This window comes from Engystomops pustulosus, chromosome 11, assembly GCF_040894005.1.
Source record: "Engystomops pustulosus chromosome 11, aEngPut4.maternal, whole genome shotgun sequence".
Lineage (NCBI taxonomy): Eukaryota > Metazoa > Chordata > Amphibia > Anura > Leptodactylidae > Engystomops > Engystomops pustulosus.
The window spans coordinates 90,463,418-90,486,006 of NC_092421.1; the positions used below are offsets into that span (position 1 = coordinate 90,463,418).

Consider the following 22,589-nt stretch of genomic DNA (forward strand, 5'->3'; position numbering starts at 1 on the left):
CCGAGACTGCACGGGGGAGGGAGAGGGGAGGTCACCCGAGACTGCACGGGGGGGGGGGGGAGAGGGGAGGTCACCCGAGACTGCACGGGGGGGGGGGGGGAGAGGGGAGGTCACCCGAGACTGCACGGGGGGGGGGGGGGAGAGGGGAGGTCACCCGAGACTGCACGGGGGGGGGGGAGAGGGGAGGTCACCCGAGACTGCACGGGGGGGGGAGAGGGGAGGTCACCCGAGACTGCACGGGGGAGGGAGAGGGGAGGTCACCCGAGACTGCACGGGGGAGGGAGAGTGGAGGTCACCCGAGACTGCACGGGGGTGGGGGGTGGGGGGAGAGGGGAGGTCACCCGAGACTGCACGGGGGAGGGAGAGGGGAGGTCACCCGAGACTGCACGGGGGAGGGAGAGTGGAGGTCACCCGAGACTGCACGGGGGTGGGGGGTGGGGGGAGAGGGGAGGTCACCCGAGACTGCACGGGGGGCGGGGGGGAGAGAGGTCACCCGAGACTGCACGGGGGGCGGGGGGGGGGGGGAAGAGAGGTCACCCGAGACTGCACGGGGGGCGGGGGGGAGAGAGGTCACCCGAGACTGCACGGGGGGCGGGGGGGGGGGAGAGAGGTCACCCGAGACTGCACGGGGGGGGAGAGGGGAGGTCACCCGAGACTGCACGGGGGGGGGAGAGGGGAGGTCACCCGAGACTGCACGGGGGGGGGGGGATGTTCTGCTCATACAACATTTCATAGTCCCTGGAGAGATCCCTCTAAGGACATACCCCCTATTCGAGGTAGGACATGGACCCCCAGCAATTAGGAGCCCCCCAGCCCCTTAGACTCGGCACAGCTGCACATGCTCAGTCAGACTTGTGCAATAACCTCAGAGAAGTGAATGAGGGTCCTGCATGTGAGGGTCCATGATCTTGTGAGCTCCCCCTGGTCAGGTCAGTTCTCCCCCTGGTCAGGTCAGTTCTCCCCCTGGTCGGCTCGCCCCCTGGTTATATATTGTGTCCTCACTGCTAAAACATTAACATGCAAAGAAATCGCTTACATCTGGATTGTCACAACCAATCATCTCTCCATAGGACACCTGGTGGCACAGGCAGTACGTGGGCTCGTTGGGGTCCACAGGCATATCCAACACATCAGAAGGGTGCACTTTCCCAAAATTACTAGCAGGAGTGCTGTATTCTGCCCTGAAAGGGAAAGTTATCAGTGAGGCTGCAGACACATTACACACCCGCCACGTGATGCACCCGCCAGCACCCCGCCCCCCGTGTGACACACCCGCCACGTGATGCACCCGCCAGCACCCCGCCCCCCGTGTGACACACCCGCCACGTGACTCACGTCTGGACCAATTTGATCTTCTTCTGTCCGCTCTTTGTCGCTTCGTCGTCTGAGTTCTTCACCTTTGATCTGACTTTAGGAGCTTTCTTCTCCTTCTGACCTCTGCCCTCTGCAGGAAGGATAATCAAAGTGTTATCCCAATGTAGGGGCGGGAACAAAAGGGGTGAGGGGCCAAATCTGAAGGTAAGAAAAAAGAAGGGATGATTTACTGGGAACAATTATTTATTCCATCAGTTCCATGGAGAAAGGAGAAGACCGGATCTGAAGAATTTATTTGGGCTAAGTAATGGTAAAGATCGGCCTTAATATATGTAGAATGACAGACCCACCAGCAGAATAGTGAGTGCAGCTCTGGGGTATAATACAGGATGTAACTCAGGATCAGTACAGGATAAGTAATGTCATGTATGTACACAGTGACTGCACCAGCAGCAGAATAGTGAGTGCAGCTCTGGGGTATAATACAGGATGTAACTCAGGATCAGTACAGGATAAGTAATGTCATGTATGTACACAGTGACTGCAGCAGCAGCAGAATAGTGAGTGCAGCTCTGGAGTATAATACAGGATGTAACTCAGGATCAGTACAGGATAAGTAAAGTCATGTATGTACACAGTGACTGCACCAGCAGCAGAATAGTGAGTGCAGCTCTGGAGTATAATACAGGATGTAACTCAGGATCAGTACAGGATAAGTAATGTCATGTATGTACACAGTGACTGCACCAGCAGCAGAATAGTGAGTGCAGCTCTGGGGTATAATACAGGATGTAACTCAGGATCAGTACAGGATAAGTAATGTCATGTATGTACACAGTGACTGCACCAGCAGCAGAATAGTGAGTGCAGCTCTGCAGTATAATACAGGATGTAACTCAGGATCAGTACAGGATAAGTAATGTCATGTATCTACACAGTGACTGCACCAGCAGCAGAATAGTGAGTGCAGCTCTGGAGTATAATACAGGATGTAACTCAGGATCAGTACAGGATAAGTAATGTCATGTATGTACACAGTGACTGCACCAGCAGCAGAATAGTGAGTGCAGCTCTGGAGTATAATACAGGATGTAACTCAGGATCAGTACAGGATAAGTAATGTCATGTATGTACACAGTGACTGCACCAGCAGCAGAATAGTGAGTGCAGCTCTGGGGTATAATACAGGATGTAACTCAGGATCAGTACAGGATAAGTAATGTCATGTATGTACACAGTGACTGCACCAGCAGCAGAATAGTGAGTGCAGCTCTGGAGTATAATACAGGATGTAACTCAGGATCAGTACAGGATAAGTAATGTCATGTATGTACACAGTGACTGCACCAGCAGCAGAATAGTGAGTGCAGCTCTGGGGTATAATACAGGATGTAACTCAGGATCAGTACAGGATAAGTAATGTCATGTATGTACACAGTGACTGCACCAGCAGCAGAAAAGTGAGTGCAGCTCTGGGGTATAATACAGGATGTAACTCAGGATCAGTACAGGATAAGTAATGTCATGTATGTACACAGTGACTGTACCAGCAGCAGAATAGTGAGTGCAGCTCTGGGGTATAATACAGGATGTAACTCAGGATCAGTACAGGATAAGTAATGTCATGTATGTACACAGTGACTGTACCAGCAGCAGAATAGTGAGTGCAGCTCTGGGGTATAATACAGGATGTAACTCAGGATCAGTACAGGATAAGTAATGTCATGTATGTACACAGTGACTGCACCAGCAGCAGAATAGTGAGTGCAGCTCTGGAGTATGATACAGGATGTAACTCAGGATCAGTACAGGATAAGTAATGTCATGTATGTACACAGTGACTGCACCAGCAGCAGAATAGTGAGTGCAGCTCTGGGGTATAATACAGGATGTAACTCAGGATCAGTACAGGATAAGTAATGTCATGTATGTACACAGTGACTGCACCAGCAGCAGAATAGTGAGTGCAGCTCTGGAGTATTATACAGGATGTAACTCAGGATCAGTACAGGATAAGTAATGTCATGTATGTACACAGTGACTGCACCAGCAGCAGAATAGTGAGTGCAGCTCTGGGGTATAATACAGGATGTAACTCAGGATCAGTACAGGATAAGTAATGTCATGTATGTACACAGTGACTGCACCAGCAGCAGAATAGTGAGTGCAGCTCTGGAGTATAATACAGGATGTAACTCAGGATCAGTACAGGATAAGTAATGTCATGTATGTACACAGTGACTGCACCAGCAGCAGAATAGTGAGTGCAGCTCTGGGGTATAATACAGGATGTAACTCAGGATCAGTACAGGATAAGTAATGTCATGTATGTACACAGTGACTGCACCAGCAGCAGAATAGTGAGTGCAGCTCTGGGGTATAATACAGGATGTAACTCAGGATCAGTACAGGATAAGTAATGTCATGTATGTACACAGTGACTGCACCAGCAGCAGATAGTGAGTGCAGCTCTGGGGTATAATACAGGATGTAACTCAGGATCAGTACAGGATAAGTAATGTCATGTATGTACACAGTGACTGCACCAGCAGCAGATAGTGAGTGCAGCTCTGGGGTATAATACAGGATGTAACTCAGGATCAGTACAGGATAAGTAATGTCATGTATGTACACAGTGACTGCACCAGCAGCAGAATAGTGAGTGCAGCTCTGGGGTATAATACAGGATGTAACTCAGGATCAGTACAGGATAACTAATGTCCATGTATGTACACAGTGACTGCACCAGCAGCAGAATAGTGAGTGCAGCTCTGGGGTATAATACAGGATGTAACTCAGGATCAGTACAGGATAAGTAATGTCATGTATGTACACAGTGACTGCACCAGCAGCAGAATAGTGAGTGCAGCTCTGGGGTATAATACAGGATGTAACTCAGGATCAGTACAGGATAAGTAATGTCATGTATGTACACAGTGACTGCACCAGCAGTAGAATAGTGAGTCCAGCTCTGGAGTATAATACAGGATGTAACTCAGGATCAGTACAGGATAAGTAATGTCATGTATGTACACAGTGACTGCACCAGCAGTAGAATAGTGAGTGCAGCTCTGGGGTATAATACAGGATGTAACTCAGGATCAGTACAGGATAAGTAATGTCATGTATGTACACAGTGACTGCACCAGCAGCAGAATAGTGAGTGCAGCTCTGGGGTATAATACAGGATGTAACTCAGGATCAGTACAGGATAAGTAATGTCATGTATGTACACAGTGACTGCACCAGCAGCAGAATAGTGAGTGCAGCTCTGGGGTATAATACAGGATGTAACTCAGGATCAGTACAGGATAAGTAATGTCATGTATGTACACAGTGACTGCACCAGCAGCAGAATAGTGAGTGCAGCTCTGGAGTATAATACAGGATGTAACTCAGGATCAGTACAGGATAAGTAATGTCATGTATGTACACAGTGACTGCACCAGCAGCAGAATAGTGAGTGCAGCTCTGGAGTATAATACAGGATGTAACTCAGGATCAGTACAGGATAAGTAATGTCATGTATGTACACAGTGACTGCACCAGCAGCAGAATAGTGACTGCAGCTCTGGGGTATAATACAGGATGTAACTCAGGATCAGTACAGGATAAGTAATGTCATGTATGTACACAGTGACTGCACCAGCAGCAGAATAGTGAGTGCAGCTCTGGGGTATAATACAGGATGTAACTCAGGATCAGTACAGGATAAGTAATGTCATGTATGTACACAGTGACTGCCCCAGCAGCAGAATAGTGAGTGCAGCTCTGGGGTATAATACAGGATGTAACTCAGGATCAGTACAGGATAAGTAATGTCATGTATGTACACAGTGACTGCACCAGCAGTAGAATAGTGAGTGCAGCTCTGGGGTATAATACAGGATGTAACTCAGGATCAGTACAGGATAAGTAATGTCATGTATGTACACAGTGACTGCACCAGCAGCAGAATAGTGAGTGCAGCTCTGGGGTATAATACAGGATGTAACTCAGGATCAGTACAGGATAAGTAATGTCATGTATGTACACAGTGACTGCACCAGCAGCAGAATAGTGAGTGCAGCTCTGGGGTATAATACAGGATGTAACTCAGGATCAGTACAGGATAAGTAATGTCATGTATGTACACAGTGACTGCACCAGCAGCAGAATAGTGAGTGCAGCTCTGGGGTATAATACAGGATGTAACTCAGGATCAGTACAGGATAAGTAATGTCATGTATGTACACAGTGACTGCACCAGCAGCAGAATAGTGAGTGCAGCTCTGGGGTATAATACAGGATGTAACTCAGGATCAGTACAGGATGAAGTAATGTCATGTATGTACACAGTGACTGCACCAGCAGCAGAATAGTGAGTGCAGCCCTGGGGTATAATACAGGATGTAACTCAGGATCAGTACAGGATAAGTAATGTCATGTATGTACACAGTGACTGCACCAGCAGCAGAATAGTGAGTGCAGCTCTGGAGTATAATACAGGATGTAACTCAGGATCAGTACAGGATAAGTAATGTCATGTATGTACACAGTGACTGCACCAGCAGCAGAATAGTGAGTGCAGCTCTGGGGTATAATACAGGATGTAACTCAGGATCAGTACAGGATAAGTAATGTCATGTATGTACACAGTGACTGCACCAGCAGCAGAATAGTGAGTGCAGCTCTGGAGTATAATACAGGATGTAACTCAGGATCAGTACAGGATAAGTAATGTCATGTATGTACACAGTGACTGCACCAGCAGCAGAATAGTGAGTGCAGCTCTGGGGGTATAATACAGGATGTAACTCAGGATCAGTACAGGATAAGTAATGTCATGTATGTACACAGTAGACTGCCCCAGCAGCAGAATAGTGAGTGAGCTCTGGGGTATAATACAGGATGTAACTCAGGATCAGTACAGGATAAGTAATGTCATGTATGTACACAGTGACTGCACCAGCAGCAGAATAGTGAGTGCAGCTCTGGGGTATAATACAGGATGTAACTCAGGATCAGTACAGGATAAGTAATGTCATGTATGTACACAGTGACTGCACCAGCAGCAGAATAGTGAGTGCAGCTCTGGGGTATAATACAGGATGTAACTCAGGATCAGTACAGGATAAGTAATGTCATGTATGTACACAGTGACTGCACCAGCAGCAGAATAGTGAGTGCAGCTCTGGGGTATAATACAGGATGTAACTCAGGATCAGTACAGGATAAGTAATGTCATGTATGTACACAGTGACTGCACCAGCAGTAGAATAGTGAGTGCAGCTCTGGGGTATAATACAGGATGTAACTCAGGATCAGTACAGGATAAGTATGTCATGTATGTACACAGTGACTGCCCCAGCAGTAGAATAGTGAGTGCAGCTCTGGGGTATAATACAGGATGTAACTCAGGATCAGTACAGGATAAGTAATGTCATGTATGTACACAGTGACTGCCCCAGCAGCAGAATAGTGAGTGCAGCTCTGGAGTATAATACAGGATGTAACTCAGGATCAGTACAGGATAAGTAATGTCATGTATGTACACAGTGACTGCACCAGCAGCAGAATAGTGAGTGCAGCTCTGGAGTATAATACAGGATGTAACTCAGGATCAGTACAGGATAAGTAATGTCATGTATGTACACAGTGACTGCACCAGCAGCAGAATAGTGAGTGCAGCTCTGGGGTATAATACAGGATGTAACTCAGGATCAGTACAGGATAAGTAATGTCATGTATGTACACAGTGACTGCACCAGCAGCAGAATAAGTGAGTGCAGCTCTGGGTATAATACAGGATGTAACTCAGGATCAGTACAGGATAAGTAATGTCATGTATGTACACAGTGACTGCACCAGCAGCAGAATAGTGAGTGCAGCTCTGGGGTATAATACAGGATGTAACTCAGGATCAGTACAGGATAAAGTAATGTCATGTATGTACACAGTGACTGCACCAGCAGCAGAATAGTGAGTGCAGCTCTGGGGTATAATACAGGATGTAACTCAGGATCAGTACAGGATAAGTAATGTCATGTATGTACACAGTGACCGCACCAGCAGCAGAATAGTGAGTGCAGCCCTGGGTATAATACAGGATGTAACTCAGGATCAGTACAGGATAAGTAATGTCATGTATGTACACAGTGACTGCACCAGCAGCAGAATAGTGAGTGCAGCTCTGGAGTATAATACAGGATGTAACTCAGGATCAGTACAGGATAAGTAATGTCATGTATGTACACAGTGACCGCACCAGCAGCAGAATAGTGAGTGCAGCCCTGGGGTATAATACAGGATGTAACTCAGGATCAGTACAGGATAAGTAATGTCATGTATGTACACAGTGACTGCACCAGCAGCAGAATAGTGAGTGCAGCTCTGGAGTATATACAGGATGTAACTCAGGACAGGATAGTAATGGTACACAGTGACTGCACCAGCAGCAGAATAGTGAGTGCAGCCGGACACAGTAATTCACACGTGAGTGTCTCTTGGGGGGTGGGTGGGGGTGGTGCAGCCCTGGGGTATAATACAGGATGTAACTCAGGATCAGTACAGGATAAGTAATGTCATGTATGTACACAGTTAATACAGGATGTAACTCAGGATCAGTACAGGATAAGTAATGTCATGTATGTACACAGTGACTGCACCAGCAGCAGAATAGTGAGTGCAGCCCTGGGGTATAATACAGGATGTAACTCAGGATCAGTACAGGATAAGTAATGTCATGTATGTACACAGTGACTGCACCAGCAGCAGAATAGTGAGTGCAGCTCTGGAGTATAATACAGGATGTAACTCAGGATCAGTACAGGATAAGTAATGTCATGTATGTACACAGTGACCGCACCAGCAGCAGAATAGTGAGTGCAGCCCTGGGGTATAATACAGGATGTAACTCAGGATCAGTACAGGATAAGTAATGTCATGTATGTACACAGTGACTGCACCAGCAGCAGAATAGTGAGTGCAGCTTTGGAGTATAATACAGGATGTAACTCAGGATCAGTACAGGATAAGTATTGTCATGTATGTACACAGTGACTGCACCAGCAGTAGAATAGTGAGTGCAGCTCTGGAGTATAATACAGGATGTAACTCAGGATCAGTACAGGATAAGTAATGTCATGTATGTACACAGTGACTGCACCAGCAGCAGAATAGTGAGTGCAGCTCTGGGGTATAATACAGGATGTAACTCAGGATCAGTACAGGATAAGTAATGTCATGTATGTACACAGTGACCGCACCAGCAGCAGAATAGTGAGTGCAGCTCTGGAGTATAATACAGGATGTAACTCAGGATCAGTACAGGATAAGTAATGTCATGTATGTACACAGTGACTGCACCAGCAGTAGAATAGTGAGCAGGTAAGTCGTCTCCTCACTCTTTTTGCCCTTGCTGGAGCAGCTGTCGTAGTCGCTGGATTCGATGTGCTTTTCTTTCAGATCGGCTTCGAAGCGAGCGAGATCCGTGTCCAGCCTCCGGATGTGTTTGTCGACCTGCAAGGAAAAAGAGAACTAGAGACGGGGCCGGTGCAGCGAGGAGGAGCCTGGGCGCTGCAGCGGCCACTTACCATCTCGTAGGTCTGCATGGCCAGCTGCACCTTGTCGTCCCCGTACTCCTTGCACTTGCTGTAGGCCTCCTGCACTTGTCTGAGGAGCTGCAGCTTCTCCTCCGAGCTCAGGCTGCGGGCGCCGCTCATGTACTGGCAGGACAGACCATCGATGTGACACTTCAGGTCTGCGAGAAAAGAGAGCGTCGCCCCAACATCAGACCTCGCGCTGACCCGTCCCGCACACACACATCAGACCTCGCGCTGACCCGTCCCGCACACACACATCAGACCTCGCGCTGACCCGTCCCGCACACACACACATCAGACCTCGCGCTGACCCGTCCCGCACACACACACATCAGACCTCGCGCTGACCCGTCCCGCACACACACACATCAGACCTCGCGCTGACCCGTCCCGCACACACACACATCAGACCTCGCGCTGACCCGTCCCGCACACACACACATCAGACCTCGCGCTGACCCGTCCCGCACACACACACATCAGACCTCGCGCTGACCCGTCCCGCACACACACACATCAGACCTCGCGCTGACCCGTCCCGCACACACACACATCAGACCTCGCGCTGACCCGTCCCGCACACACACACATCAGACCTCGCGCTGACCCGTCCCGCACACACACACATCAGACCTCGCGCTGACCCGTCCCGCACACACACACATCAGACCTCGCGCTGACCCGTCCCGCACACACACACATCAGACCTCGCGCTGACCCGTCCCGCACACACACACATCAGACCTCGCGCTGACCCGTCCCGCACACACACACATCAGACCTCGCGCTGACCCGTCCCGCACACACACATCAGACCTCGCGCTGACCCGTCCCGCACACACACATCAGACCTCGCGCTGACCCGTCCCGCACACACACATCAGACCTCGCGCTGACCCGTCCCGCACACACACATCAGACCTCGCGCTGACCCGTCCCGCACACACACATCAGACCTCGCGCTGACCCGTCCCGCACACACACATCAGACCTCGCGCTGACCCGTCCCGCACACACACATCAGACCTCGCGCTGACCCGTCCCGCACACACACATCAGACCTCGCGCTGACCCGTCCCGCACACACACATCAGACCTCGCGCTGACCCGTCCCGCACACACACAATCAGACCTCGCGCTGACCCGTCCCGCACAACACATCAGACCTCGCGCTGACCTGTCCCGCACACACACATCAGACCTCGCGCTGACCCGTCCCGCAACACACACATCAGACCTCGCGCTGACCCGTCCCGCACACACACATCAGACCTCGCGCTGACCCGTCCCGCACACACACATCAGACCTCGCGCTGACCCGTCCCGCACACACACATCAGACCTCGCGCTGACCCGTCCCGCACACACACATCAGACCTCGCGCTGACCCGTCCCGCACACACACATCAGACCTCGCGCTGACCCGTCCCGCACACACACATCAGACCTCGCGCTGACCCGTCCCGCACACACACATCAGACCTCGCGCTGACCCGTCCCGCACACACACATCAGACCTCGCGCTGACCCGTCCCGCACACACACATCAGACCTCGCGCTGACCCGTCCCGCACACACACATCAGACCTCGCGCTGACCCGTCCCGCACACACACATCAGACCTCGCGCTGACCCGTCCCGCACACACACATCAGACCTCGCGCTGACCCGTCCCGCACACACACACACATCAGACCTCGCGCTGACCCGTCCCGCACACACACATCAGACCTCGCGTTGACCCCCCCGCACACATCAGACCTCGCGCTGACCCGTCCCGCACACACACATCAGACCTCGCGTTGACCCCCCCGCACACATCAGACCTCGCGTTGACCCCCCCCCCACACACACACATCAGGAGCCAAATCCCCCTAATACAACCCAAATTCATGTCACCTTCTGTCCTCTGGTCCAGATCCCTCATCAGCTGGAAGTTCCTTTGGAGCTCAAATGGCAGATTTTCTATACCTGGAGGAAGATGATCACATGACAATGTATATCACCAGCCCCAGCGCACCCCCTCTCCTGTACTCTGCCCCCCCTCCTCTCCTGTACTCTGCCCCCCCCTCCTCTCCTGTACTCTGCCCCCCCCTCCTCTCCTGTACTCTGCCCCCCCTCCTCTCCTGTACTCTGCCCCCCTCCTCTCCTGTACTCTGCCCCCCTCCTCTCCTGTACTCTGCCCCCCCTCCTCTCCTGTACTCTGCCCCCCTCCTCTCCTGTACTCTGCCCCCTCCTCTCCTGTACTCTGCCCCCCCTCCTCTCCTGTACTCTGCCCCCCCCTCCTCTCCTGTACTCTGCCCCCCTCCTCTCCTGTACTCTGCCCCCCTCCTCTCCTGTACTCTGCCCCCCTCCTCTCCTGTACTCTGCCCCCCCCTCCTCTCCTGTACTCTGCCCCCCCCTCCTCTCCTGTACTCTGCCCCCCTCCTCTCCTGTACTCTGCCCCCCTCCTCTCCTGTACTCTGCCCCCCCTCCTCTCCTGTACTCTGCCGCCCCCTCCTCTCCTGTACTCTGCCCCCCCTCCTCTCCTGTACTCTGCCCCCCCTCCTCTCCTGTACTCTGCCCCCCCTCCTCCCTGTACTCTGCCCCCCCCTCCTCTCCTGTACTCTGCCCCCCCCTCCTCTCCTGTACTCTGCCCCCCTCCTCTCCTGTACTCTGCCCCCCCCCTCTCCTGTATTCTGCCCCCCCCTCCTCTCCTGTACTCTGCCCCCCCCCTCCTCCTGTACTCTGCCCCCCCCCTCCTCTCCTGTACTCTGCCCCCCCTCCTCTCCTGTACTCTGCCCCCCCTCTCCTGTATTCTGCCCCCCCTCCTCCTCTCCTGTACTCTGCCCCCCCCTCCTCTCTGTACTCTGCCCCCCCTCCTCCCTGTATTCTGCCCCCCCTCCTCTCCTGTACTCTGCCCCCCCCTCCTCTCCTGTACTCTGCCCCCCCCTCCTCTCCTGTATACTGTGCCTCCTCCTCTCCTGTACTCTGCCCCCCCTCCTCTCCTGTACTCTGCCCCCCCTCCTCTCCTGTACTCTGCCCCCCCTCCTCTCCTGTACTCTGCCCCCCCTCCTCTCCTGTACTCTGCCCCCCCTCCTCTCCTGTACTCTGCCCCCCCCTCCTCTCCTGTACTCTGCCCCCCTCCTCTCCTGTACTCTGCCCCCCCTCCTCTCCTGTACTCTGCCCCCCCTCCTCTCCTGTACTCTGCCCCCCCTCCTCTCCTGTACTCTGCCCCCCCCCTCCTCTCCTGTACTCTGCCCCCCCCTCCTCTCCTGTACTCTGCCCCCCCCCTCCTCCTGTATTCTGCCCCCCCCCTCCTCTCCTGTACTCTGCCCCCCCCCTCCTCCTGTATTCTGCCCCCCCTCCTCCTCCTCTCCTGTACTCTGCCCCCCCCTCCTCTCCTGTACTCTGCCCCCCCTCCTCTCCTGTATTCTGCCCCCCCTCCTCTCCTGTACTCTGCCCCCCCCTCCTCTCCTGTACTCTGCCCCCCCCTCCTCTCCTGTATACTGTGCCCCTCCCTCCTCTCCTGTACTCTGCCCCCCCTCCTCTCCTGTACTCTGCCGCCCCCTCCTCTCCTGTATACTGTGCCCCCCCCTCCTCTCCTGTACTCTGCCCCCCCCTCCTCTCCTGTACTCTGCCCCCTCCTCTCCTGTACTCTGCCCCCCCCTCCTCTCCTGTACTCTGCCCCCCCTCCTCTCCTGTACTCTGCCCCCCCCTCCTCTCCTGTACTCTGCCCCCCCCTCCTCTCCTGTACTCTGCCCCCCCCCCTCCTCTCCTGTACTCTGCCCCCCCCTCCTCTCCTGTACTCTGCCCCCCCCCTCCTCTCCTGTACTCTGCCCCCCCCCTCCTCTCCTGTATTCTGCCCCCCACTGTATATTGCCCCCTCTCCTCCTGTATTCTGCCCCCCCCTTCTCCTGTATATTGCCCCCCCCCGCTCCTCCTGTATATTGCCCCCCCCCGCTCCTCCTGTATATTGCCCCCCCCGCTCCTCCTGTATTCTGCCCCCCCCTCCTCCCCTCCTGTATTCTGCCCCCCCCCTCCTCCTGTATTCTGCCCCCCCCCCTCCTCCTGTATTCTGCTCCCCCCCTCCTCCTGTATATTGCCCCCCCCCTCCTCCTGTATATTGCCCCCCCCCTGTATATTGCCCCCCCTCCTCCTGTATTTCCCCCCCCCTCCTCCTGTATTCTGCCCCCCCCCTCCTCCTGTATTCTGCCCCCCCCTCCTCCTGTATTCTGCCCCCCCCTCCTCCTGTATTCTGCCCCCCCCTCCTCCTGTATTCTGCCCCCCTGCCCCTCCCCCAGCCTCTTGCCCCTCTCCTACCCGCTGCCTGCTCCCAGACTCTGCTCCCGGGGTCTCCTCCTTCCAACGGTGTGGGCTCCCGGGACATCTCCCGGGACATCTCAGGGCTCCTCACACTGTGCCCATAACTTACTGTCCAGATAATGCTCCAGGTACATGCCCGCCGCCATCTTGAGCGACTACAAGGCGACTTCCGTCCAGCGGAGACCCTACGGCGCTCGCCGTGTCGCCATCTTGTCGGGGCCACAACAAAACAAATCCCCTTCATCCTTTGTGTGGTACCTCAGCGGCGCCGGACACTAGAGGCAGAGCGCGGCGCTCGAGTCCTGGCTCCAGCACCGGGAGGGAGGCGCCATTTTGGCGGAGCCCATGATCTGTAGCGCTATTGTCTCATAGTGTAATAAGAAATAAATTATCGCCTAAATAAGGAAACATGGAACATTCCCGGACACAGGGGCAGTCAGGGTCACCTCTAAGCAATATCTGCATGCTGGGACTTGTAGTCCGTTTCACTTCACTCCATTTCCTTGTATGTGACACGTTCAGATATTTAATGGCAGATTCTACAGTCATGGCCAAAACTTGTGAGAATGACACAAATGATAATTGTTACAAAGTCTCCGGCATCAGGTGTTATAATGGTAATTTGCATATTCTCCAGAATGTTATACAGAGGGATCAGCTTATCAGCAATTCATTACACAGTCAATATTTACCCAGAAAATGAACTTTTTCCCCCAAAACACATTTCACCTTCATTGCAGGCTCCTAAGGCGGAGCAGCTGCCATGGTGTCAGTGATGTCTCCAGTAACACAGGTGCAGGGGCTGATGGGGACAGGGCTGGGGACAATGTGTCATGTGTAAGTAACAATCACCACTGGGCAGTATAATAGGAGCAGGTAACATGGTGTCAGTGATGTCCCCAGTAACACAGGTGCGGGGGCTGATGGGGACAGGGCTGGGGACAATGTGTCATGTGTAAGTAACAATCACCACTGGGCAGTATAATAGGGGCAGGTAACATGGTGTCAGTGATGTCTCCAGTAACACAGGTGCGGGGGCTGATGGGGACAGGGCTGGGGACAATGTGTCATGTGTAAGTAACAATCACCACTGGGCAGTATAATAGGAGCAGGTAACATGGTGTCAGTGATGTCTCCAGTAACACAGGTGCGGGGGCTGATGGGGACAGGGCTGGGGACAATGTGTCATGTGTAAGTAACAATCACCACTGGGCAGTATAATAGGAGCAGGTAACATGGTGTCAGTGATGTCTCCAGTAACACAGGTGCGGGGGCTGATGGGGACAGGGCTGGGGACAATGTGTCATGTGTAAGTAACAATCACCACTGGGCAGTATAATAGGAGCAGGTAACATGGTGTCAGTGATGTCTCCAGTAACACAGGTGCAGGGGCTGATGGGGACAGGGCTGGGGACAATGTGTCATGTGTAAGTAACAATCACCACTGGGCAGTATAATAGGAGCAGGTAACATGGTGTCAGTGATGTCTCCAGTAACACAGGTGCGGGGGCTGATGGGGACAGGGCTGGGGACAATGTGTCATGTGTAAGTAACAATCACCACTGGGCAGTATAATAGGAGCAGGTAACATGGTGTCAGTGATGTCTCCAGTAACACAGGTGCGGGGGCTGATGAGGACAGGGCTGGGGACAATGTGTCATGTGTAAGTAACAATCACCACTGGGCAGTATAATAGGAGCAGGTAACATGGTGTCAGTGATGTCTCCAGTAACACAGGTGCGGGGGCTGATGGGGACAGGGCTGGGGACAATGTGTCATGTGTAAGTAACAATCACCACTGGGCAGTATAATAGGAGCAGGTAACATGGTGTCAGTGATGTCTCCAGTAACACAGGTGCAGGGGCTGATGGGGACAGGTCTGGGGACAATGTGTCATGTGTAAGTAACAATCACCACTGGGCAGTATTATAGGAGCAGGTAACATGGTGTCAGTGATGTCCCCAGTAACACAGGTGCGGGGGCTGATGGGGACAGGGCTGGGGACAATGTGTCATGTGTAAGTAACAATCACCACTGGGCAGTATAATAGGGGCAGGTAACATGGTGTCAGTGATGTCCCCAGTAACACAGGTGCGGGGGCTGATGGGGACAGGGCTGGGGACAATGTGTCATGTGTAAGTAACAATCACCACTGGGCAGTATAATAGGAGCAGGTAACATGGTGTCAGTGATGTCCCCAGTAACACAGGTGCGGGGGCTGATGGGGACAGGGCTGGGGACAATGTGTCATGTGTAAGTAACAATCACCACTGGGCAGTATAATAGGAGCAGGTAACATGGTGTCAGTGATGTCCCCAGTAACACAGGTGCGGGGGCTGATGGGGACAGGGCTGGGGGACAATGTGTCATGTGTAAGTAACAATCACCACTGGGCAGTATAATAGGAGCCGGTAACATGGTGTCAGTGATGTCCCCAGTAACACAGGTGCGGGGGCTGATGGGGACAGGACTGGGGACAATCTGTCATGTGTAAGTAACAATCACCACTGGGCAGTATAATAGGAGCAGGTAACATGGTGTCAGTGATGTCTCCAGTAACACAGGTGCGGGGGCTGATGGGGACAGGGCTTGGGACAATGTGTCATGTGTAAGTAACAATCACCACTGGGCAGTATAATAGGAGCAGGTAACATGGTGTCAGTGATGTCTCCAGTAACACAGGTGCGGGGGCTGATGGGGACAGGGCTGGGGGACAATGTGTCATGTGTAAGTAACAATCACCACTGGGCAGTATAATAGGAGCAGGTAACATGGTGTCAGTGATGCCTCCAGTAACACAGGTGCGGGGGCTGATGGGGACAGGGCTGGGGACAATGTGTCATGTGTAAGTAACAATCACCACTGGGCAGTATAATAGGAGCAGGTAACATGGTGTCAGTGATGTCCCCAGTAACACAGGTGCGGGGGCTGATGGGGACAGGGCTGGGGGACAATGTGTCATGTGTAAGTAACAATCACCACTGGGCAGTATAATAGGAGCAGGTAACATGGTGTCAGTGATGTCCCCAGTAACACAGGTGCGGGGGCTGATGGGGACAGGGCTGGGGACAATGTGTCATGTGTAAGTAACAATCACCACTGGGCAGTATAATAGGAGCAGGTAACATGGTGTCAGTGATGTCTCCAGTAACACAGGTGCAGGGGCTGATGGGGACCGGGCTGGGGACAATGTGTCATGTGTAAGTAACAATCACCACTGGGCAGTATAATAGGAGCAGGTAACATGGTGTCAGTGATGTCTCCAGTAACACAGGTGCGGGGGCTGATGAGGACAGGGCTGGGGACAATGTGTCATGTGTAAGTAACAATCACCACTGGGCAGTATAATAGGAGCAGGTAACATGGTGTCAGTGATGTCTCCAGTAACACAGGTGCAGGGGCTGATGAGGACAGGGCTGGGGACAATGGGGGACATTTACTTAAAGTGTCGGTGTCTGCATTGGCTTTGTTACCGACCTGCTCTCGGAAAGAAGATACACATTTAATATTGTAGAGCTGTGCAGAGACATTTCTGGCGCCGAGACCATTTTCTGTCCCTGGGACCAAAATCTGTCCCGAGCACCAGAAATATGTCCAACAGTCCCTGCTAGACCAGTTTTCTTTTGGTCTACTTTCCGCCAGTTTACAGCGCCCAAAAATGGCTGTGACACATATTAATTCTGTCTGAGTTTCCACTCCGCCAAAGCCACGCCCCTTTTCGGAGAAGAGTCGGAGCAGACGGAAAAAGTCATTTTTTCTGTCCCCGACAGCTAATAAATAGGTCTGAGAGCAGAACATGTGGTGAGAGCGCCACAAAACTGGCGGAAACACCATAGTAAATGTCCCCCAATGTGTCATGTGTAAGTAACAATCACCACTGGGCAGTATAATAGGAGCAGGTAACATGGTGTCAGTGATGTCTCCAGTAACACAGGTGCGGGGGCTGATGGGGACAGGGCTGGGGACAATGTGTCATGTGTAAGTAACAATCACCACTGGGCAGTATAATAGGAGCAGGTAACATGGTGTCAGTGATGTCCCCAGTAACACAGGTGCGGGGGCTGATGGGGACAGGGCTGGGGACAATGTGTCATGTGTAAGTAACAATCACCACTGGGCAGTATAATAGGAGCAGGTAACATGGTGTCAGTGATGTCCCCAGTAACACAGGTGCGGGGGCTGATGGGGACAGGGCTGGGGACAATGTGTCATGTGTAAGTAACAATCACCACTGGGCAGTATAATAGGAGCAGGTAACATGGTGTCAGTGATGTCTCCAGTAACACAGGTGCGGGGGCTGATGGGGACAGGGCTGGGGACAATGTGTCATGTGTAAGTAACAATCACCACTGGGCAGTATAATAGGAGCAGGTAACATGGTGTCAGTGATGTCTCCAGTAACACAGGTGCGGGGGCTGATGGGGACAAGGCTGGGGACAATGTGTCATGTGTAAGTAACAATCACCACTGGGCAGTATAATAGGAGCAGGTAACATGGTGTCAGTGATGTCTCCAGTAACACAGGTGCGGGGGCTGATGGGGACAAGGCTGGGGACAATGTGTCAGGTGTAAGTAACAATCACCACTGGGCAGTATAATAGGAGCAGGTAACATGGTGTCAGTGATGTCTCCAGTAACACAGGTGCGGGGGCTGATGGGGACAGGGCTGGGGACAATGTGTCATGTGTAAGTAACAATCACCACTGGGCAGTATAATAGGAGCAGGTAACATGGTGTCAGTGATGTCTCCAGTAACACAGGTGCGGGGGCTGATGGGGACAGGGCTGGGGACAATGTGTCATGTGTAAGTAACAATCACCACTGGGCAGTATAATAGGAGCAGGTAACATGGTGTCAGTGATGTCCCCAGTAACACAGGTGCGGGGCTGATGAGGACAGGGCTGGGGACAATGTGTCATGTGTAAGTAACAATCACCACTGGGCAGTATAATAGGAGCAGGTAACATGGTGTCAGTGATGTCCCCAGTAACACAGGTGCGGGGGCTGATGGGGACAGGGCTGGGGACAATGTGTCATGTGTAAGTAACAATCACCACTGGGCAGTATAATAGGAGCAGGTAACATGGTGTCAGTGATGTCTCCAGTAACACAGGTGCGGGGGCTGATGGGGACAGGGCTGGGGACAATCTGTCAGGATAAGTAACAATCACACCCCTGGACACTTTACAAGGAGGCTGGTGCATGGCATCATTGTTTCTCTTCTGTTACCCATGGTTATCTCTAAAGAAACACGAGCAGTCATCATTGCACAAAACTGGCCACAGGGAAGAGTATCGCAGCGAGAAAGATGTCACCTCAGTCACCGATCTATCGCATCATCAAGGAATCCAAGGAGAGAGGCTCCATTGTTACCAAAAAGGCTCCAGGAGCCCAAGAAGGACCAGCAAGCACCAGGAGCGTCTGTTACAAGTGTCTCAGCTTGGGGATGGGGCTCCCAGCATCGCAGAGCTCAGGAATGGCAGCAGCAGGTGTGAGGCATCTGCACGCACTGTGACACTGCGGAGACTCCTGGAGCAAGGCCTGGTGTCCAGGAGGGCAGCACAGAAGCCGCTTCTCTCCAGAAACCATCAGGGACAGACGGATATCCTGCAGGAGGTGCAGGGAGTGGACACTGAGGACTGGGGGACAGACGGATATTCTGCAGGAGGTGCAGGGAGTGGACGCTGAGGACTGGGGGACAGACGGATATTCTGCAGGAGGTGCAGGGAGTGGACGCTGAGGACTGGGGGACAGACGGATATTCTGCAGGAGGTGCAGGGAGTGGACGCTGAGGACTGGGGGACAGACGGATATCCTGCAGGAGGTGCAGGGAGTGGACGCTGAGGACTGGGGGACAGACGGATATTCTGCAGGAGGTGCAGGGAGCGGACGCTGAGGACTGGGGGACAGACGGATATTCTGCAGGAGGTGCAGGGAGCGGACGCTGAGGACTGGGGGACAGACGGATATTCTGCAGGTGGTGCAGGGAGTGGACGCTGAGGACTGGGGGACAGACGGATATTCTGCAGGAGGTGCAGGGAGTGGACGCTGAGGACTGGGGGACAGACGGATATTCTGCAGGAGGTGCAGGGAGTGGACGCTGAGGACTGGGGGACAGACAGATATCCTGCAGGAGGTGCAGGGAGTGGACGCTGAGGACTGGGGGACAGACAGATATTCTGCAGGAGGTGCAGGGAGCGGACGCTGAGGACTGGGGGACAGACTGATATTCTGCAGGAGGTGCAGGGAGTGGACGCTGAGGACTGGGGGACAGACTGATATTCTGCAGGAGGTGCAGGGAGTGGACGCTGAGGACTGGGGGACAGACGGATATTCTGCAGGAGGTGCAGGGAGTGGACGCTGAGGACTGGGGGACAGACGGATATTCTGCAGGAGGTGCAGGGAGTGGACGCTGAGGACTGGGGGACAGACGGATATTCTGCAGGAGGTGCAGGGAGCGGACGCTGAGGACTGGGGGACAGACGGATATTCTGCAGGTGGTGCAGGGAGTGGACGCTGAGGACTGGGGGACAGACGGATATTCTGCAGGAGGTGCAGGGAGTGGACGCTGAGGACTGGGGGACAGACGGATATTCTGCAGGAGGTGCAGGGAGTGGACGCTGAGGACTGGGGGACAGACAGATATCCTGCAGGAGGTGCAGGGAGTGGACGCTGAGGACTGGGGGACAGACGGATATTCTGCAGGAGGTGCAGGGAGTGGACGCTGAGGACTGGGGGACAGACGGATATTCTGCAGGAGGTGCAGGGAGTGGACGCTGAGGACTGGGGGACAGACGGATATTCTGCAGGAGGTGCAGGGAGTGGACGCTGAGGACTGGGGGACAGACGGATATTCTGCAGGAGGTGCAGGGAGTGGACGCTGAGGACTGGGGGACAGACGGATATTCTGCAGGAGGTGCAGGGAGTGGACGCTGAGGACCGGGGGACAGACGGATATTCTGCAGGAGGTGCAGGGAGTGGACGCTGAGGACTGGGGGACAGACGGATATTCTGCAGGAGGTGCAGGGAGTGGACGCTGAGGACTGGGGGACAGACGGATATTCTGCAGGAGGTGCAGGGAGTGGACGCTGAGGACTGGGGGACAGACGGATATTCTGCAGGAGGTGCAGGGAGTGGACGCTGAGGACTGGGGGGGAGTGATTGTCTCTGATGAATCCCCTTTCCGATTATTGGGAGCAGACAAGGTGAGCGATGCCCCCAGTCCTGTCTCCTGCACCTGTAAAGCTCCTGCAGCCATTCATGTGGGGGGGGGGGGGGGGGCGGCTTCTCAGCCAAGGGAATCGCCTAAAAACACCCCCATGGATAAAGAATGGAGCAGAATGTCCTCCAGGAGCCGCTTCTCCCAACCCTCCAGGAGCCGCTTCTCCCGACCCTCCAGGAGCCGCTTCTCCCGACCCTCCAGGAGCAGATGGTGATGAGCAGAGCCTCCTCCAGCATGATGGAGCACCGGCCATAAAGGGGAGAACTAAATGGTGCAGGGAACAGAACACAGAGATTCTGGGTCCATGGCCCGGGAACAGAACACAGAGATTCTGGGTCCATGGCCCGGGAACACAACACAGAGATTCTGGGTCCATGGCTCCGGGAACAGAACACAGAGATTCTGGGTCCATGGCTCCGGGAACAGAACACAGAGATTCTGGGTCCATGGCCCGGGAACACAACACAGAGATTCTGGGTCCATGGCCCGGGAACAGAACACAGAGATTCTGGGTCCATGGCTCCGGGGACAGAACACAGAGATTCTGGGTCCATGGCCCGGGAACAGAACACAGAGATTCTGGGTCCATGGCTCCGGGAACAGAACACAGAGATTCTGGCTCCATGGCCCGGGAACAGAACACAGAGATTCTGGGTCCATGGCCGGGGAACAGAACACAGAGATTCTGGGTCCATGGCCCGGGAACAGAACACAGAGATTCTGGGTCCATGGCTCCGGGAACAGAACACAGAGATTCTGGCTCCATGGCCCGGGAACAGAACACAGAGATTCTGGGTCCATGGCCGGGGAACAGAACACACAGATTCTGGGTCCATGGCCCGGGAACAGAACACACAGATTCTGGGTCCATGGCTCCGGGAACAGAACACAGAGATTCTGGCTCCATGGCCCGGGAACAGAACACAGAGATTCTGGGTCCATGGCCGGGGAACAGAACACAGAGATTCTGGGTCCATGGCCCGGGAACAGATCACAGAGATTCTGGGTCCATGGCCCGGGAACAGAACACAGAGATTCTGGGTCCATGGCCCGGGAACAGAACACAGAGATTCTGGGTCCATGGCCCGGGAACAGAACACAGAGATTCTGGGTCCATGGTCCGGGAACAGAACACAGAGATTCTGGGTCCATGGCTCCGGGAACAGAACACAGAGATTCTGGGTCCATGGCCCGGGAACAGAACACAGAGATTCTGGGTCCATGGCCCGGGAACAGAACACAGAGATTCTGGGTCCATGGCTCCGGGAACAGAACACAGAGATTCTGGGTCCATGGCCCGGGAACAGATCACAGAGATTCTGGGTCCATGGCCCGGGAACAGATCACAGAGATTCTGGGTCCATGGCCCGGGAACAGAACACAGAGATTCTGGGTCCATGGCCCGGGAACAGAACACAGAGATTCTGGGTCCATGGCCCGGGAACAGAACACAGAGATTCTGGGTCCATGGCCCGGGAACAGAACACAGAGATTCTGGGTCCATGGCCCGGGAGCAGAACACAGAGATTCTGGGTCCATGGCCCGGGAGCAGAACACAGAGATTCTGGGTCCATGGCCCGGGAGCAGAACACAGAGATTCTGGGTCCATGGCCCGGGAACAGAACACAGAGATTCTGGGTCCATGGCCCGGGAACAGAACACAGAGATTCTGGGTCCATGGCTCCGGGAACAGAACACAGAGATTCTGGGTCCATGGCCCGGGAACAGAACACAGAGATTCTGGGTCCATGGCTCCGGGAACAGAACACAGAGATTCTGGGTCCATGGCCCGGGAACAGATCACAGAGATTCTGGGTCCATGGCCCGGGAACAGATCACAGAGATTCTGGGTCCATGGCCCGGGAACAGAACACAGAGATTCTGGGTCCATGGCCCGGGAACAGAACACAGAGATTCTGGGTCCATGGCCCGGGAGCAGAACACAGAGATTCTGGGTCCATGGCCTGGAAACTCCCCAGATCTTATCCCATTGAGAACTTGTGGTCAATCATCAGGAGACGGGGGACAAACAAAACCCAACACATTGTGACAGAATGCAGCAGTGATTGTGCAGGAATGGACGGCGATCAGTCAGGATCTGGTGCAGGAGGTGAGTGAGAGCTGCCAGGGAGAATTGCAGAGGTCCTGGAGAAGAAGGAGAGGTC

The 22,589-nt window shown here is 53.7% G+C and overlaps 1 protein-coding gene across 4 annotated transcripts in view; it reads right to left on the reverse strand.

The window, feature by feature from the left end:
* Nucleotides 1–13,463, reverse strand: part of ING4 (inhibitor of growth family member 4) — a 17,184-nt gene extending 3,721 nt beyond the window's left edge. For 2 of the 4 annotated variants that reach the window (XM_072129781.1, XM_072129782.1), the window contains exons 1-6: nucleotides 13,200–13,330; nucleotides 10,797–10,868; nucleotides 8,889–9,055; nucleotides 8,700–8,814; nucleotides 1,336–1,444; nucleotides 1,037–1,181 (exon numbers count right to left, since the gene is read on the reverse strand). In XM_072129781.1, coding sequence (XP_071985882.1) covers nucleotides 1,037–1,181; nucleotides 1,336–1,444; nucleotides 8,700–8,814; nucleotides 8,889–9,055; nucleotides 10,797–10,868; nucleotides 13,200–13,278 — 687 coding nt within the window. In that variant the 5' untranslated portion in view covers nucleotides 13,279–13,330. Of the gene's footprint in view, nucleotides 1–1,036; nucleotides 1,182–1,335; nucleotides 1,445–8,699; nucleotides 8,815–8,888; nucleotides 9,056–10,796; nucleotides 10,869–13,199 lie in introns of all 4 variants that reach the window. The other 2 variants (XM_072129783.1, XM_072129784.1) reach the window with 2 other exon arrangements.
* Between the last annotated feature and the right edge of the window lie 9,126 nt (nucleotides 13,464–22,589).